This window comes from Trachemys scripta, chromosome 2 (genome assembly GCF_013100865.1).
Source record: "Trachemys scripta elegans isolate TJP31775 chromosome 2, CAS_Tse_1.0, whole genome shotgun sequence".
NCBI classification, from domain to species: Eukaryota; Metazoa; Chordata; order Testudines; family Emydidae; genus Trachemys; species Trachemys scripta.
Window position 1 is genome coordinate 229,175,104 of NC_048299.1, and position 18,929 is coordinate 229,194,032.

An 18,929-nucleotide genomic window follows, 5' to 3' on the forward strand; every position below is an offset into this window, starting at 1 on the left:
AGTGTACCTCTGGAATAAAGTGTGTTCATTCATCATAGAAACTACAGGATATTGTGCAGTGTAGAGAAAGAATATTTTACTGAAGCCTTTCATGCTGCAACTGAACCAATGTAATGCAGATTTTCCCCCCTCAAAATAACAAACACATGATTGAAAATAAAACTGCTACTCTTAAAACATGATGAGATTCCTAGTGCAATAAAGAAGGATGTTGATCAGCACAATGCTTGTTCTCTCCTTGGCCTAACCTTGGATACAATTGAAATTTTGAGAAATCTGATTGATAGTTTTATTTATCCTCTTCTTTCCTGAATTAAAAAGTAAGCCTTGTTACTTAATAAGCCCTGTCTGTGCTCATTAAGGTTCCTTATCCAAAGCCTTTTATACACCTTTCCTAGGCCTCATGAGACACAACCCACCTGCTTGGAATATTTTTGCTTAGTTAATGTTCTATAAACTGGCAGGAATTGAACGTCCCTAAGGAGGAGCCCAATATTACAGGCTCAAAATTACCTTACTAATGGATTAAGTTCATTATTCACTCTTGTTGCAGTGTTTCTCACAGGAAAGCATGAGCAGAGGTATCAGAATTTCTATGACTCAGACATTCTGTCAGTGATTGCTCTGTAAACCCTTGACCTAACTCAATAGGACTGGGATTTCTATATCATTAGGCTTCGTTAATTAAGGATGGAGGAGAGGCCAGCCAATGAAGTTACAGAGTATTGTTGAGTTGAGTATGCAAATCTACTGTAATAAAGCCAATCATAAAAATGCCGTGTCTAACAATAATTAGAAATGAATAATTTTTAGTGACAAACAATATTACATGAATAAGAAATGTACAAGATTTCTTGTCACTCTTTCTCATGACTCTCTGAGCTGAAACTTCAAGGTCATCTTTGGATGTCAGACCTTGTGATTCATATAGTTCTATAACAGCCCTCTGAAATTATGTTCAAACACACTGCCTACAAGCAAATAAATGACATGATTATTCTTTTCTAGCTGTGCAAAATGAACGGGACAGGATAAGCACAAGAAGGAGCACATTTGATGGCAGCAACATTCCCTCTATTAACACTTTGTCACAAGCTGAGGCTCTTTCTCGGCAGGTACAGTGATCCACCATGAAGTTATTTAACACCCTTTTAGATTTTTTTCATAGTTAAATATTTCCTATTTCTCATTATATAAAGCATAATTATTGAGACCAATGTTCTATCTGCTTCCAAAAATGCAATCCAGCTGCTTCTTCCTAATGTAAGAATCAATAATAAAGAACATACATCTATTTCTGATGGTGAAGCCAGTAAAGAAGGTCACTTAAGAAAATTCATCTTGTGTTAGTTACAATATGTCCCAGTTTTCTTCCTTAATATTGCTTTATGATCCCCTTACTTTCAAATTAAGTACTGTCTCAAGCAGTTAGTGGCATCTGTCTGGTCCTTGAGGCTGGATTTTCAATGGAGCTTAACAGAGATAAATGTCTGACATCCAATAAATGCCAATGGGTGCCTAACTCCCTTAGTTAGGCTCCTTTGAAAATCACAGCTTTAATGTTTGGATTTTATAAACCCTAATAAGGTTAACAAAAGGGATCCAAATGCTGAACCTATTCACATTGTGCTTTTGAACTCTGTCTGGTTTGAACTACATTTTCCTCTGGTTTCTTTTTTATCCAATTAATTGTTGAGTAGAACAGTATTCACTGGTTTCCTGTAATTCAAATAAATCATAATAATTGATTTCACACTCCCTTACCTCTTAGTAACTTACTCAGAGGGCAACTGCTGCCATCTTTACTTCATGATTTCATGCTGACTGTTTTATACTGAATGATACATCCCCAAAAGTTTTGTAATCTTGTCCTTTGTCAGCAGCTTGCGTATGATGGAACTGTCTCTAAGAAATACCCATAAGCTGTAAAATTTGTTGGATCCTTCTTTGTTCCTTATTAAATGAAAGAATTAAATTAGCCACTTAATACTACTAGGCTGGTACAAATGAGCTACTTGGTACTTTGGTACTACACCTGACTCTAGTAGTCAATGAAAAAGCCTCTTCAAAGGTATTTGCATTTCCCCTATTATTTTTTAGAATGTTAGATTTTAAGTAACTTTTAGCCAGGCCTGGTGATTTGTTGTTTTCTTATTGTACAAATTAATTCATATCTCAAACTCATGTTTACAAACAAATAAACTAATGTTTCACCTCGGGCTCATGCTCAGAAGCCATGGGGATGGACACCTTAAAAATACATAGGCAGACAAACAAGTAAACAAAGATAAATATTTAAGGATAATGCCTTCTCCTTCTTTGGTAGATGCTGAACTGAATAATTACATACAGGCCTCAAGCAACTATGTTAACAACCCCAAACTCAGGGAAAAGTTCTCACTTCATCTAACCCATACCTCACGGCTGTTCCTTTCTCCATAATGTTCTGAACAGAAGCCCTAAATCCAAATACCCTTCACTTTGGAAAGTTTGGGTCCAAATTTTGCAGCCTCATGCCCATCTCTATTTGTGACAGACTTCTAATTATATCAACCTAATTAATGGTTAACTTTCTGTTTGGGCTCTAACTTTTAGCTGTCATCCTAGGCATCTCAATTACCAGTATGTTAAGAGCTTGATGCAGAAGTTACTGGGTGAAATCTTCTGGCCTGTGTTGAGCAAGAGATCAGAGTAGGTGATCATAATGGTCTCTTCTGATCTTAAAATCTAAGAATAAGCTGTTTTCCTTAGTAATTCTTTGAACTTGTTTATAGTACATACACATATGTGTTTTTATAGTCCTTTAATCATTGACAAGTGGTACATACAGTTCATGAATAAAAGTGTTTTCTTAAATGGGCTCCTGCTAAATATCAATTTTTTATGCTTTTCTCCCACAAAACTGGGAGATGATTGTCTTCAGCATATATTCCCCATCTAGAATTTTCCCCTCTAAAGATTAAATATTGTATTTTGATTATTTGATATCTATATTTCCATAGCATCTAGAGGTCTCTAAGAGCATCAGCTCCACAATGTGCTAAGCACATCTGAAGACACAGTCCTGCCCCAAAGAGCTAAAAAGTGACACACATAAGGTGTGAGAATAAAGTGCCAGATAGCCTCATGTGACCCTCAGTCAAACATGTGGCAAATTTAATATGGGCTTCAGCGAGAGATTTAAAGGAGAAGAGGGTAGGGTAACAGGTTAGTTCAGGGAGAGTTTTCACATGTAAGAAGCAATGAGGAAGGCACAAAGATGTTTTAATCCCTTCTCCTTTTAACTTTAATGATTCCATTACTTATGCAGTAAATGGTTCCAGGAGGAGCAGAGAAGAGCATGTCTCCTTTGCCCCAATCCCATAAGAGCTCCTCTGCCCCAAATCTGCAGGGTTAAAGTTACACCATTGTTGAAGGTTCAGGTAGGAGTGAGACTGAGTAGCATTTGCCTTCCCTCAAATCATCAGGGATACAGTACCACAAGATAATGCTCACCCTGTCAGCATGATTTTCCCTACTTACCCCTCCATGCTGTATGCTAAAAGAGAAGGAGGTTGGGACAATGGACAATAGAGAGAGGAAAGGTCATGGTAGCATAGCCAGGAGCTGTGACACCTCTGGGAGTGCAAAGATTCATATATTTTAAGGCCATAAGGAACCATTGTGATCATCTGATCTGACCTCCAACATAACACAGGTCTTAGAACGTGACCCAGTAATTTTTGCAGCAAGCGCATAACTTTTCTTTGAGCTATAGCATATCATTTAGACAGACATCCAGTCTTGATTTAAAGACCTAGAGTGATGGAGAATGTACTATGTCCCTAAATAAATAATTTAGACTGTTAATTATCCTCACTTAAAAATTTGCAGTTTATTTCTAGTCTGATTTTCTAATCTAGCTTCAGCATCCAACCATTGGGTCTTGCTAATGCCTTTTTCTGCTAGATTAAAGAACCTTCTTCGCTGGAAGTTTCTTTCCCATTTACCCGTTTGTAGAGCATTATCAAAACACTTCTTAACCTTCTCTTGGACAAACTAAATAGATTGAGCTTCTTAAATCTCTCACTATAAAGCATGTTTTACAGACTTTGCAACCTACTTGTGGTTCTTTTCTGAACCTTTTCCAATTTTTCAACATTCTTTTTGAAGTTAGGACACCAGAACTAGATTCAGTATTCCAGCATTGGTCTCACTAAGGCCATATGCAGAGGTTACCTTCCTACTCCTAATTGATATTCCCCAGATGATGCATACAAGAATTGTATTCACCCTCTGGGCTACAGCATTGGACTGGGAGCTGATATTATGTTGGTTATCTATAGGCTTGACGGAATTCATTTTAAAAAATGTAATAGAAGATGGATGTTTATTTTTCAGCATTCTTTCCTTTTTTATTGATTTACAGTTGCTGGAAATTTTGGAGGAGTCAGATAATGGATGCCATAGGTCTAAGTGAGATATTTTTCCTAGTTTCAGCCCTACTTTTGTCTTCAGCCATCTTGCCTGTATTGCTTAATAGCAAGTTTAGTATTGTTCCTTTCCTTAGAAAGTCATTAAGGATTTCACGATTTGGCTCAGCGATCATACAAAAGCTTTCCAGCACCAAGCCCAGAAAGATTCCTCTCTCTGTGTTTTACAGAACACTGTGCACTGCAGGTGGTCTTATATACACTCCTATTAGTACATTTTCTGAAACATCCCCAGTTTCTATCCATACTGGTTCTCATCGTTACAAATCTTTCTGCTTTAGGCATTTAAAAAGCGTATTTCATCTTCTAGAGTTAATGATACTTATCTTTTCACTGAAAATACATATTTCCCTTTTATCTTTGTGTGCCTAGAACTTTATTACATTCCCTTCCCAGCCCTTTCTTTCTAAAGTGTGGTAAATGTCATCCATTTTAAAGGCAAAAAAAACAAAAAAAAATTAAAAATGTTACAAATAATAGTCATCTCTTGGAATGAGAAGATCTTGTAAAAATATAACAATAAGCATCCCACTATCATGGTAAAGTACACCATACAAGTAACAATGAGGGACAAAAATGATCATTTACATGCATATTGGTTGTCCTTATATTGTCAGGGACTTTGGCAATAATGTGCATGCTGGCTTCCGTGTGTTTTGCTTAAATATACTTCTAGCCAGTGGAAACAGTAACAAATATGGAATACTAACATGGTGTATTTTTTTGTTTTGTTTTTTGTTTTTGCTTAACATGGCTAGATCCCTGTCTCGAGTCCTGGTGCTAGTACTGACATAAATGTAAAGAAAATTGCCTGTATTAGCGATGTCTGTGAATCTATGAAGCAACAGCTGTTGGTCCTTGTAGAGTGGGCTAAATATATTCCAGCCTTCTGTGAACTACCATTGGACGATCAGGTACAAAGCAAATGAACTGGAGAATAATGATTATTCTCCTCCTGTTACAGTCATGTAGAAATATTGTGTAACAATTCATTGTCTGCCCTGTACGCTAGAGCTCTGCTTTGAAGCAGATCTTGAGACATGACACAAAGAGATAGTAGAGGTTGAAGGGTGCTTCATGTGTTGGAAAAAAGGGTGCAGATCCACAAACTGAAAATTTCAGAAACAATATTTTGCAACTGTTGGAACCTGAAACTTTAAAGGCATCCCAAAATTAATAATAGTTTAAAAAAACCATCCAATCTTTCAGAACAGTTGGTTCATGTTCAGCTGCAACTGTTTGTGAAGACTGAGGTGGCTTGTTATTTAATTTGAACCAGTTTCCTTATCCTTGCAAGAAATATAAGTATTACAGTCTTGAGAAGAAGTCAAACCCTATATTGATGCCAAACCATAGAAAATAATTTGCTGTTGAATATAATATAATAAAATATCCAAAATTGTATTTATAATGTGCTTATGTAAATTTTATTCTAAATTGACATGTAAACGGTGCTTGAGTTCTCCTTAGGGACAAAATATCATCTTGGTGCCATGTCAGATATCTGTTAGCTTTGAGTAGATGTCTAAAGTGAATTCAAACCCCAGGTCTTCATGTTGTAAAATAGACATTACCGGGGCGTATGTAGGAATTTAAATTTGACCACTTTTGGAGGGGCATATTAAACACACACATTATACAGATTAATATCAACACATGCATTTATATCATATGCCTAGATATAAACAGCAGTATGCTCACCATTTCAACAAAAATTGGTGCGCCTTGGAGCCATCTGCATAAATGTATCAACAAGTACTTGGCTGCAATGGGGTCACAGAAATCCTCCAGCCCTGGGGCTGAGGCGGGGAGAGGGAGCTTCTCCAGCCCCAGGGCCAGAGGAGCGCTCTCTTGCTGCCACAGCTCTGAGGCCGGAGGAGCTGTCAGCTCCTGCCTCGGCCCCAGGGCCAGAGGAGCTCACTCTCCTGGTCCCAGCCCTGGGGCCAGAGGAGTTCTGTGCCCCCGCTGATTATCAGTGCTTGCCCCCCCCTTGTGCATGTCCCTGGACATTACTGTCATCAAGCAGCTGGTTGGGAGGTTAACTGCTAAGAATGCCCTGATTTTCGTCTTTTAAACTGTAGTTCTACTCTGAAAGTGACCCTATAAAAATGTCATTGTGGAATTCCTCTTTACTGTCTCCTCAGTGTCAAACATTCTCTGTTTGTAGTAAAAAGACATGAGGGGGTTCTCTCAGCACTGCAAACCCAGCCTTGTATCTGAGAGTGAAGCTGGGGACATTCCTCCTCCTGCATCTTTCCAGTAGTAAAGCTGCTGCATGCCCTTTCAGATTATTGCTTCAGTGACACCTGTGTTACACTGGGTTTGCACAAATGTACCATACAATTCTGTTGATGATATAGAAGGAAGAATGGAATCAAATCAGTCTTTAGTTGTGTTGGCACTCTAGGGGCCACAGATGTAAGAAGCAATAAAACTTGCTTTCATCACTTAAGCTGATATGATGGAACAGGAAAAAGAACAGACCTGCTGACTAAGAACATACCAACTTTACGCTTTTCAGAGTATAAGTGCACTTTAGAGGGTCACTAGCCAATAATTGTATGCTGAAAATTTGACCTACAGTACTTAGAATATAAAGTGAGAAATATTGCTCAAACTCCAAGGAAAACCTGATACTTTGTTACTGAGAAGTTAAAACTAATGGTTACTACTTTTGTATGATAACCTTTTGCTAATTGGCAACTAGCATTTACTTATCAAATAAACTTCCTTGTTTTGTACACTTTCTTCCTGACCTCAAAGTCAACCTGGTTTACGAACAACAAGGTAAACAAAAAAATGTGTTAGCTCTGTTAAGGCTGAGATTCTGAAAGCTTTCTAATTTGGTTGTTCAGTTCCCTTAGCTGGCTTTGAAAATCCCAGCATAAAAATCACAAGAGAAAAATTCATGTTTGCACAATGGAAACAAACAACCCCCCCAAGAAACTAGATTTAATTGCCAAGCTTCTAAGAGGGCATTATAAACAATGGAATGTAAATAAAAATGTAAAATGATAAACTAGTGAATAAATTGTTTAACTGCTTTCCTGGTATGCATCAGGTTTCTTCTTTATTGACTATCATAAAGAGATCTTGTTCTATATATTTTGCAAGGATATCATTGTCTGTATTTCATAGTGAAACTGGCCTGTTTGACAGCAAAATGGAGTACTTCTCTGTTATTTTATTTTCAGTTTTGAGCATGGTGTTTTTTCTTTTATTTCAGTTATTAGAAGAGAGGTATTTTTAGCAAAATTGGTTGAATTACCTAGTAATGCACTGTCTTCTGAAAGCTGATAGGTGTGCCTGGTATGGCACTAGGAAAATTGTTCTAAGCCACCCCCCCCCCCCCCCAAAAAAAAAAACCTACAAAACAACCATGTCCAGAAGGCTGGCTTTGAGGGGGAAAGAGCCATCTCAAATATCTTTGTGTTTTACTGGATCAGGCTGAACACAATACTGGATATTGCAAAATTCATGATAATAAGTTATGATAGCCTTCCTGCCACTGGTTCCTTCCATGTTGACTTAAAATCCAAGAACAAGCTTTATGTAAAAGGAAGTGGAAACTATGAAGTGCACATAAACTTATACAATGATAAACTATTTGCAAAATCATATTGTGTTCAAAATTCAGTTTGTACGTATTGCTAAGTGATAACGGTGACAAAGTTACACAGTTTAACTCAACTACATTGAAATAGTAAGGTGTTGATATAAAATGAACCCTGTACCTTAAAAATTACTTGTAGTAGTCTGAGTGGTATAATTGCAAGCAACAGCACTCTGATGCCTGCTGCAGCTGATTCATCTTGCCCACTACAGATAATCACATATTTATGTAGATGTTATAATCCATGTTGTTATTTTATGGGGGTTCCTCTTTTTAAGGTTGCCCTGCTAAGAGCGCATGCTGGGGAACACCTCTTGCTTGGAGCAGCAAAACGGTCCATGGTGTATAAGGACATTTTACTTTTAGGTAAACATTTATTTTGTTTTAATTAATAATTACCATGTTATAGTTCACTAACAACCATATAATCAGCATCCTGATAAACAATGTCCTCATTTAACTGGGACAATTGCCACAGCAGAATGAGTGCAATGCACTCTGCTGACTTTAAACACTGCACTGATGGCATACCTAAACACTGTACTTATGGTATGCCTACTATATTGTCACATGCCAGTTTCAGCAAAAGCAGATTTTTGCAAGTCCCTTGCAACTTAAAATGGCTGCAGTTCTACTGATACCATAAATCTAAACCCACATACGAAGTCCTTGCCAAACGGATATACATACTTTGGTACCCTGTGTGGCAATATTGACCCATGTCACAACCCACCAGCGGGCTCCATCTGTGCCAGTACTTTGGCCTTCTTTCAAGGAACTGTCTAGGTGTCACTGGACAGAAGCACCTAATGCAAGCCAGGGGTATAAAGTGTGTAAGGTATAGGGGCAGTCCATCAGCCTTTCTTTATAAACATTATGTGCAGGGGAGTTTCCACTGCCTGCTATGCCCACTCTTGGGGTCTGGCTATTTGTGGCCCAATATGACTCATTCTGAGTATTATTGAACCAACCCTAGCATCCAGAGAATGGAGAGCACTTGCTCTAGAGATGCTACTCACATTAGAGGCTCCTTCCTGTTCCTGATCCAATTTTTTTCCTGAGTGCAGTTTTACTGAAATAAACTGCCTAGTTAAGTGTAAAACTGACTCATCGTACCCATTAAATTACTAAAGATATAAATATTTGCTGTATTCTTGGGACACTTAGGTAATGAGCAGAACTGGTGTAAATGAAAATGGTGGTTAGCATGACGAAGGTAAGTATATGCCACAGAAAGGACCAATTTAGGACCAATTTACTAGCTATTCCAATTTACTAGTACCCCAGCTACTCTAGCGCTCTGAGAAAGAATTCTGTTTAGCTGATAATTTATTGACCTAGTGGGAAATTATTATCAGCTTTTGTTCTTGACAAAACTTTTGCCCTTATATGTTATTCTCACAGGTCATTTTAGTATACAGATAACTTTTGGCCAGAAGTTAAAGTAAGGTGGATTGCCGGTGTGGGCTGGTTTTCTGTCTCTGGTCCATGACTGGAATTCCCAGGATTTATGGTAGTAGAAATATATAATAAAATACATACGATTATGCTACCATAAATAGTAGCAGCCTGTTAGGAAGTTACATGTTGTTCCTCTCGTTCTCTTAGAAAGGTTTAGAATTCTAAGCCAAATAAATTAGAAGTGGGAACTTATATTTTTTACAGTGAATTTAAATAATTATGAGGACCACGTTTTCAAAGTGGCCTCTTTCTAGCCTCTAAAATAGAACACTGAATTTTCCTAAGATTAAATGCCGGTGTCAAAATGGACTTGTGGGCCAAAACTATATAGTTAGATGGCTAATTGGATAACTCCCCAGTTTGTGCACACAAATAGGCCTCGAACCTGCAGACACACTAATCATAACTAGGCATATAAGTATTCCCATATGCGTAAAGTACCTACAGGATCAGGACTTTGTTTTGCACATATGCTTTCCTTGTAAAGAAACTTAGTTTTGCAGGAGGGAATGTTACTGTATGAGAAATTCAAAAAAATCTGACTTGCAACATTAAAAATGGTTTGGTTCACCTGGGTCTGTAAATTTAAACCTTTGTGTAACATCAGTCCATATTCTGGTATTTTTTTCTCCTCAAGGTAACGATTACATCATCCATCGTAACAGTTCTGAAGTCGAGATCAGCCGAGTGGCAAACCGGATTCTAGATGAACTAGTCCGACCATTCCAGGAAATTCAAATAGATGACAATGAGTATGCTTGCTTGAAAGCAATTGTGTTTTTTGATCCAGGTACATTTTCCAAAAAGTCTTGCAGATTTACTGTATGAATACACTGAAATTCACCTTTGGTGATGTAACATTCATTAACAGTCAACATATTTGCACAAAGAATTTTTCACTAAAAGAATATGCTTTGACTTGAAGTATTTTTTCATTTTTTCAAGATGCAAAGGGATTGAGTGACCCATTAAAGATTAAGAACATGCGGTTCCAAGTCCAAATCAGTTTAGAGGATTACATTAATGACCGTCAGTATGACTCCAGGGGGAGGTTTGGAGAACTTCTGCTTCTATTGCCTACCCTTCAGAGCATCACTTGGCAAATGATTGAGCAAATACAGTTGGTCAAACTGTTTGGAATGGTTAAAATTGACAGTTTGCTTCAGGAAATGTTACTAGGGGGTAAGTGTGTCATTCTTTTTCTGTGATATTCCACCTTATCAACTTGATAAGCACTTTGGAAAAAGTATCCTCCTCCCCACCTCACCAGGCTGCTCAGACGTACTCCAGGGGACTGGATCAGTGCCAATTTGGAGGGAGCGTTAAAGTCATGATAACATGGCTAACTGTCCTGTCCCCCCACCTCCAATGTGTACTGTATGTTCCTCAGCCATAGCTGAGTTCCTGGACATACAACTCCCCGAAGAGAGAGACCGGGGAATCCTTATGAACATTGTAAGGATTAAATCCATTGTTAATGCAACCCAAGCAGTGAAAACAAATGTCATACTTATTATGGTTGAAGTCTTGTTAAATTGTTTAATAAATATGCAAAAGGCAATTATTCAAATTGCCAATCAAAATATTTGCTCTAAGGGGATGTAATTATTGCTGTGTAAATCGCTAGTAGCAACATGTTCATTCGAATTGATATGTTCTCTTGTAATTTTTGCAGGTACGTCTAATGATGCCAGTCATCTTCATCATCCAGTACATCCTCATTTAGCTCAGGATCCATTAACTGGCCAAACTATTCTCATAAGTTCAATGTCTGCTCCTGTACATACAGAACAGATCTGTAAGCAATTGCACATTATCTTTCTATCATAACATCTGACTGTTATGTTTAGTTAACTGCCAAATCCATTAAAATGGTCACCTGTCAAAGCTAGTGTATACTTCTTTCATCATCATTTCTGAGATTTAAATAGTAATGAAATTAAAAAAAAGCACACAGAAACAACCTCCTAAGCAATACATTCTGGTTTGAGTTTAATTTAAAACACATGACACTGTTTTCATATTACCATTGGTTACAAATGTGGATTTTTAAAAGTGAACAATACACGGGGCTTCTGATATTTAAAAATGAATATTTACCTTTAGTGGCTAATGCAGATACTTTTTTAGGGTACAGTAGTATGTATGTCATAAATATGTATTTAGATTGGTCAAGAACATAATAATACATAGTTTCCTTTTAATTCTTTTTCAGCAACTCCAGAAACTCCATTACCTTCCCCTCCACAAGGCTCTGGACAAGAATACAAAATGTCTACAAACCAGGCTACAGTCATAACACAGCAATCAATTTTAAAACAAAAACCATTGTGATAATTTTTTTATTTTTTTGTTTTGTTTTCTTTTCTTTTACATGCACTATATAAATTGTTAGGACACCTGGATGGTGGAAACCTCAGGGTAGCAAATTAGGCCACCCCTTGACCCTAGCAAGTACAGGGGCTGTTCTTATAATTCTTCTGTTTCAAAACTCAGAAAGCAAGGTATACTATTATGAATGATGAATTTGCTGTACACTTGGGGATACTGGTAGTTTTACAGCATATGTATATTTTGGTAATGCCTTTGGATCATTGAATTGAACGGGTTCATTTTTATTTCCCATTTGTAGTTGTCATCTTAATATTGTTTATTTTAGATCTGTAAGTAATTTCTTCATTGAAATGTCTCTTGGAACTAATTGTGCTTGTTTAGCTATGAATGGTAGAACTTAAGACATGGATTAACACAAGCCAAGAGTTCATAAATAATAAAAGAGCAGGTTGTTAAATAAAACAGACGTATTACATTTAGAGTGAAAATACATAATAGATAGGAGGGTCTGTTCATTAAAATAAATCCTAATGTGGGGATACCAGGATCTTGAAGTCTGACTATACCACAAGAGTTAAATGTGTTGAATGATAGCTGTCATGTTTACCTATCAGTTTATGTGAATATGGTAAAATGAGAGAACCCGCAACGTGCAGCTGTGTGCTAAAAATGAAACATGGGTATAGGGAATGACTTTGATCATGCACACACACTGTGTTTGCTCACAGTTGGAATTTGTTATGATGATCTATTTACTGACTCAGAGAGAGGTTTTCATGCTATGCTTTCATTCATGAATTATTGACATCACAAGAAAATTGCTACTTCGCACAGTCTGGTTGTTCATAAGAGAAATGATGTTTCCTTTAATGGAGACTTTCTCCCCAAAAGCTGTTAAAAAGTGCCAAATAATGTCGTCTGCTGGGTTATTTTAATGAAATAACACATTGGAGTCAGAGATTCAGCAAAGAGATGTGACCTGGCCCAAATATCTTGGTTTATTATAACATCATAAGTTCATACAATCATCATGAAGCAGCTAACTCCCTGACTCCTAAAGTGGTATACACTCAGGTATAAGAAATTTTGTCCTTTTTTGCAAACATAAAGCCACAAAACCATGTAAAAGAATTAGAAAAAGTTTGAGTGCTGACTTGTAAACTCGGAATGCTTTAATGAGAATTCATGTAACACCAAGCAGTATGTGTGTTCCTTTAGGGTATTCTGCAATAGTTGTATTTGTAGTTAAATCTGCATAAAATAGCTCTTATTGTTCGTCTTTTGCTTTTTAAAAAGTGTTTTCTTTTTTATTGGTTATTTTGTATTTTTTATGAATAAGCATATATTTCATTTCTCTGTGGAGCAATAACGTTTCCTTTCTCGTATCCTTTATGATATGTATGATTCATTTTTTGATGGCCTTGATTGTACTCTCTTCGATGCCTAGGGAAGGTTTGCAATTAATTTCAATGGAAGCAGGGTTGTGTCCCTTGTACGCAAATGGGACCATAGACGCTGACTGCGTGGGTGCTCCGGGGCTGGAGCACCCAGAGAAAAAAAAATAGTGGGTGCTCAGCACCAACCAACAGTCCCACAGATCAACTCCTCCCCCTTCCTTCAGTGCCTTCTGCCCACCGGTGGACCCTGAGGATCAGCTCCTCCCCTTTTCCCCCCAGTGCCTCCTGCCTGCCAGTGATCAACTGTTCAGCAGCATGCAGGAGGAGAAGGAGTGCGGGTAGGAGGAGGTGGGGCGCAATGCAATATATGCTTGAGGGAAGGGGTAGAGTGGGGGCAGGACCTGGGGAGGAGTGGCACTCCCGGGGAAATCACAGTCGGTACCTCTGTATGGAACTGAGTCGTTTTTGAAACTATAATGTAGCTTTTAGATGCTGATAAGTGCTGAACACATGCAACTCCCATTTAAGTGACCATACCTATTCCTACTCCCACTGAAGTCCATGGCAAAGCTCCATTGAGATCAGTGGGAACAGGTTCATGCCTACTGACTTGAATGTGCCAAATATTTCATGATTGAGGTCTCACCCTGTTTGGGTTCATTCTGTAATTTTCCCAGGTACGCTTTGTGAATGCCTCTATAACTGACGCAGAGCACAGCTTATTGTGTTTGTCTAAAATACAGTGTAAGAACCAGAGAATGTACAATAGAATGTTTTCACAAACTGCCAGAATGTACTGGATAAAAACATATACTGTAGTATTTTATCTTACTAAAGGATGTTATCTATTTTATACAGTACATTGCATTTTTTCAAATAAGGAAAACACTACTGTAATTTATTAGGATATGATGATTTATTTTATAAATGTAACATTATTTTTGTAAACTTAATTATGGAAAAATCAAAAATGATTAGCTTTGTTAAACCTTAAATTATATTAAAATGAAATCTCCTATATGTCTGAACTGTGATGTCTTGTTTGTATATTGAGCATTCAGGATAAAAATGGTTGCTAGAAATAACCATCAATCATCATAATTATCAATGCTCAATAAACAGATATATAAACTATGTGTATGTCAAACCTGCCCTGTGGTAACTTTTTGACAATTTACATAATTGCATGAAAACACTGATGTCATTTTATATTGTTTATCATATAAATAACTATAAAAAAGTTACAAATCTGCATCTTCACTATATTAAAATCACATGGGAAATATATGATAGCAACACATTACTTGCCACTGCTGTAGCATTGCTTTAGTACTATATAGCAATAGTTTTCAGTTTTTGATCCTGACCCAGAAAATCATTCAAGCACATGCTTAGCTCAATCCCTATTGAGGAAAGCACTTAAACCCATGCTTAACTTTAAGACTGTGCTTAATATTAAGCATGTAAGTGACTACAGTTCTTGGATAGGGATAGTTTCCTGAATAATGGCCTTTGTAATCTGTAGATTTCAAATTATTTAAACAGTTTAATATAGTAGAAACTTGGTAATACTTGAATGTTTAGAAGTAGATTTTTTCTTTCTTTTTTTTTCCCCTTAAGATTCCTTGTAATGTATTTTATCATGTTATCAGCATCTGTTCTGTGTTGGGCCAAATATTCAACTGTTTGTCTCCTTATAGGTTGTGTGGGTGAGTGGGCGTTCACTGATGTTGATGTTGAAGATTTTTAGGCCTTTTGAACAACCTGTGTCTGCAATTGATGATTCCAGTTTAGGAATCTCTGTGCCCTTTCAATGCTGAATTGGATGAAAAGAGGGGGTAATTTGGACAAAAGAGATTTTCTCCCTTTTCGTGTAGCTGGAAACACTACTATAGGGCCTGATCTAAACTCCACTGAAGTTAATGTAATGCCAACAAACCCCGGCCCTCAACAGCCAAGATCAAACCTGGGATCTCTGGAGCTTAATGCATGAGCTGCTACTGCATGAGCTAAAAGACGCACTTCTCTCTTAGCCAAGGCTGTAGCAGACTTATCTCTAGCTGGTCTAGCCACCAGTAGAGGGGAACAGAGAGCCATACCAAGCAGGAATGGGTTACATCAATAAAAAGCATCCCACTGATTTTAATGGCCTTTCAGTCAGGCTCCTGTTGTATTAATTATAGGAATAAATAGACCAAAAGACTCAAATGTGTTACCATGACCCTGAAACTTTTCTACATAAGGTTAAACAATCTTCAGGGTTCAGTATACAGTGACCTCAGCCTATTAATACCATGGCAAACACACCATAAACATTCTTTTAAACCTTTTATTAAAGATACAGAAAAATAAGGAAAGACAGTAAAAACAGTTGAAATGTAAAGCGTTAAATAAGAGTTTCATTTTAACCAAATCTCTTGTTCCTTTTCCCTTTAGCTGGGGAGAGTTTTTGGAAAGTAACTGCCTGGTCTGACAGTCTCTTAGATCATAATAGCTGTCTTTTGGGGAAAACAAAAGAAGTCAGTTGAGATGGTGTCATAAATATACACAGGGCAGCTGTACTGAATTGCCTTACCTGTAAGGGGTTAATCAGTTCAGTTAACCTAGTTGACACCAGAGCAGAAGAACCAATGGGGAAAGAAGATACTTAAAAATCTGGGAGGGATTTTTTGTGCTCTCTTTGTTTTGTTCCCTCTCTGGATGGAGAAGGAAACCAGGCAGGAAGAAAATCTGAAAACACAGCTGAAATGAGCATCTAAGATTACAAAAATTGTAAGTAAGGGCAAGGAAATGCATTAGATTATCTTTTGTTTTAGCTTGTGAATTTTTCCTATGCTAAGAGGGAGTTTTATTCCTGTTTTTGTAACTTTGAAGCTGAGCGTAGAGGGGAATCCTCTGTGTTTTAAATCTTTTTTTACCCTGTAAAGTTACCTTCCATCCTGATTTTGCAGAGGTGATTCTTTTACTTTTTTCTTTATAATAACGTTCTTCTTTTAAGAACCTGATTGATTTTCAGTGTCCTAAAAACCAAGGGGTTTGGTCTATGCTCACATTGTAACCAATTGGTTGGTATATTATTCTCAAGCCTCCCCAGGAAAGGGGGTGAAAGGATTTGCGGGAATATTTTGGGGAAATAGGCACTCCAAGTGGCTCTTTTTCCTGAATTTTTGTCTAAATCACTTGGTGGTGGCAGCAATACCGTCCAAGGACAAGGAAAGGATTTGTGCCTTGGGGAAGTTTTAATCTAAGCTGGTAGAAATAAGCTTAGGGGGTCTTTCATGTGGGTCCCCATATCTGTACCCCAGAGTTCAAAGTGGGGAGGGAACCCTGACAGATGGGCTGGAACAGTTGTTTTCACTATTGTTAAAGTCTGGTCCCATTTCCTAAACAATGAAACAAGACAAAGACACACAAAAAAAGAGAAAGAAAAGAACAGCAAATATAGAAAATGCAGCTTCTCTCTGGCGTTGACTCTAACTTGCAACGTCACTGCTGGAAAATCCAAGGCACAGCACATAGTCTTATCAGCCACCCCAAGACCTGGCAAACATTGGTCTGTTCAGGGCATTGCTTTTTGCTGCCTCTTTCTGGCCACAGGCTCAAAGAAAAGTTGTAAAATATGCAGTCTTGGTAAGCTAACTCAGACTCTTATTAGACAGAAGGAAAAAGGAGAAGAGATAGGAAAGAGAAGAAATAGGATAGAAAAGGGAAAGGACACATGGAGGGGGGGACAAAGTCTCACACCCCAGGTGGGTGTTCAGTATTCAGCTGGAGCCAATGGAGGTGGCAGTGTCATCAGGGTCCCTCTCTCTGACCCAGTCTGGTCAAGACATATCTCAGGATAAGGATGATGAAGGCACAGTGGTGTCAGGCTGGATCCTGGGTTACCAAAAGATGGTGAGGATGGCAGCCATGATGGTGAAGCCTGCTTCTTCCCTTTCTTTCATCTTTCAGTCAGCCAGCTTTTATGCTTCCCTCTGTCTGATAATTTTCACTCACTAGAGCAGTAGTTCTCAAACTTTTTTTTTCGCGGACCACTTGAAAATTGCTGAGAGTCTCAGTGGATCACTTAATGATCTTTCTAAATGTTGTTTGTACCGTTAGCTAACTATTGTAAAGCGCTTTGGATAAAAGTGCTATATTAAAAAAAAAAAGTAGTAATAAACTTTTTTTGTTCTACAAATAAAAGCACATAACTCATATTTTAATATCAGTAATCTTACCTTTCTAATGCGATGGATTAATGTGGCAGCCCCCGAGCTGGGGCTGGGAAGGAGGGGGGGTCTCTCCCTCTCTCCCCCACCGCAGCAGCCCCGAGCTGAGGCTAAGAAGGAGGGGGGTCTCTCCCCCCCACAGTATCCACAGAGCTGAGGCTGGGAAGGCGGGCTGTTTCTCCCTGGCTATCGCAGCCCTGGAGCTGGTGAAAGTCGTCACTTTCTCTGGCCACCGCAGCCCTGCACATCCCAAATTCTCCCCACCCTGTCTTCTCACCCCACTGCCCCTCCCACCTAACCCCTGCACAGCTCCACTAATTAGGTGGGTAGTCCTTCATTCTCTCATGTGCAACCGCCCAGGCATGCACCTTAGAGGGAACTATCCCCGAACTACCTGAATGGAGCTTGCAGACTACAGTTTGAGAACCTGTGCTCTAGAGTACTTCTTGAGGACCCCAAAGGGAGCAATGGGTGGAATAGCCCATCTCCTCTTTATTTTAACAACAAATTAGGCCTAATTTTCAACACACAATCTTGGTTCATTGATTTCCAGTCCCACACTTCTCTTGTTTACCAGACATCATGAAATTCAATAATGATAAGTGCAAAATACTGCACTCAGGAAGGAAAAATCAAATGCACAACTACAAAATTGGAAATAACTGGTTAAGTGGTAATACAGCTGAAAAGTACTTGGGGTTTTTGGTGGATCACAAATTGAATATGAGTCTATATGATGCAGTTGTGAAAAAAAGGGTAATATTCAGGGGTGTATTATCAAGTGTGTTGTATGTAAGACACAGGAGGTCATTGTCCTGCTCCACTCAGCACTGGTGAGGCCTCAGCTGGAGTACTGTGGTCTAATTCTGGACACCAGAATTAGGAGAGATGTGTATACATTGGAGATAGTCCCGAGGACAGGAACAAAAATGATAAAAGGTTTTGAAAACCTGACCTGTGAGAAAAGGTTAAAAAAAATGGGCATATTTAGTCTCCAGAAAAGAAGACTGAGGGGGGACCTGAGAACAGCCTTCAAATATGTTATGAGCTGTTATAAAAAGGATGGTGTTCAATTGTTTTCCATGTCCACTGAAGGTAGGACAAGAAGTAATGAGCTTAATAACTAACACTTACTGAAAATGAGGAAAAGCTTTCTAACTATAGTGATAGTAAAATTTTGGAATAGGCTTCCAAAGAAGGTTGTGGAATCCCCATCTCTGGAGGTTTTTAAGAACAGGTTAAAGAAATACATGTCAGGGATGGTCTAGATTTACTTGGTGCTGCCTCAGTGCAGGAGGCTGGACTTAACGCTCTACCGAGGTCCCTTCCAGCACGATTCTACGATTATGTGTAGAGGTGCACTACATCCAGTTACAACAACTGGTGTTCTATTATATTTTTCCTCATCCACTTTCATCAGGACTGGGTCTTCTGGTTT

At 38.2% G+C, this 18,929-nt stretch overlaps 1 protein-coding gene across 2 annotated transcripts in view; it reads left to right on the forward strand.

The window, feature by feature from the left end:
* HNF4G (hepatocyte nuclear factor 4 gamma) overlaps positions 1-16,085 on the forward strand; it is a 77,272-nt gene extending 61,187 nt beyond the window's left edge. For both annotated transcript variants that reach the window (XM_034763155.1, XM_034763154.1), the window contains exons 4-10: positions 1,009-1,115; positions 5,231-5,386; positions 8,364-8,451; positions 10,184-10,336; positions 10,492-10,728; positions 11,222-11,344; positions 11,762-16,085. In XM_034763155.1, coding sequence (XP_034619046.1) covers positions 1,009-1,115; positions 5,231-5,386; positions 8,364-8,451; positions 10,184-10,336; positions 10,492-10,728; positions 11,222-11,344; positions 11,762-11,880 — 983 coding nt within the window. In that variant the 3' untranslated portion in view covers positions 11,881-16,085. The remainder of the gene's footprint in view (positions 1-1,008; positions 1,116-5,230; positions 5,387-8,363; positions 8,452-10,183; positions 10,337-10,491; positions 10,729-11,221; positions 11,345-11,761) is intronic.
* Positions 16,086-18,929: the final 2,844 nt, after the last annotated feature.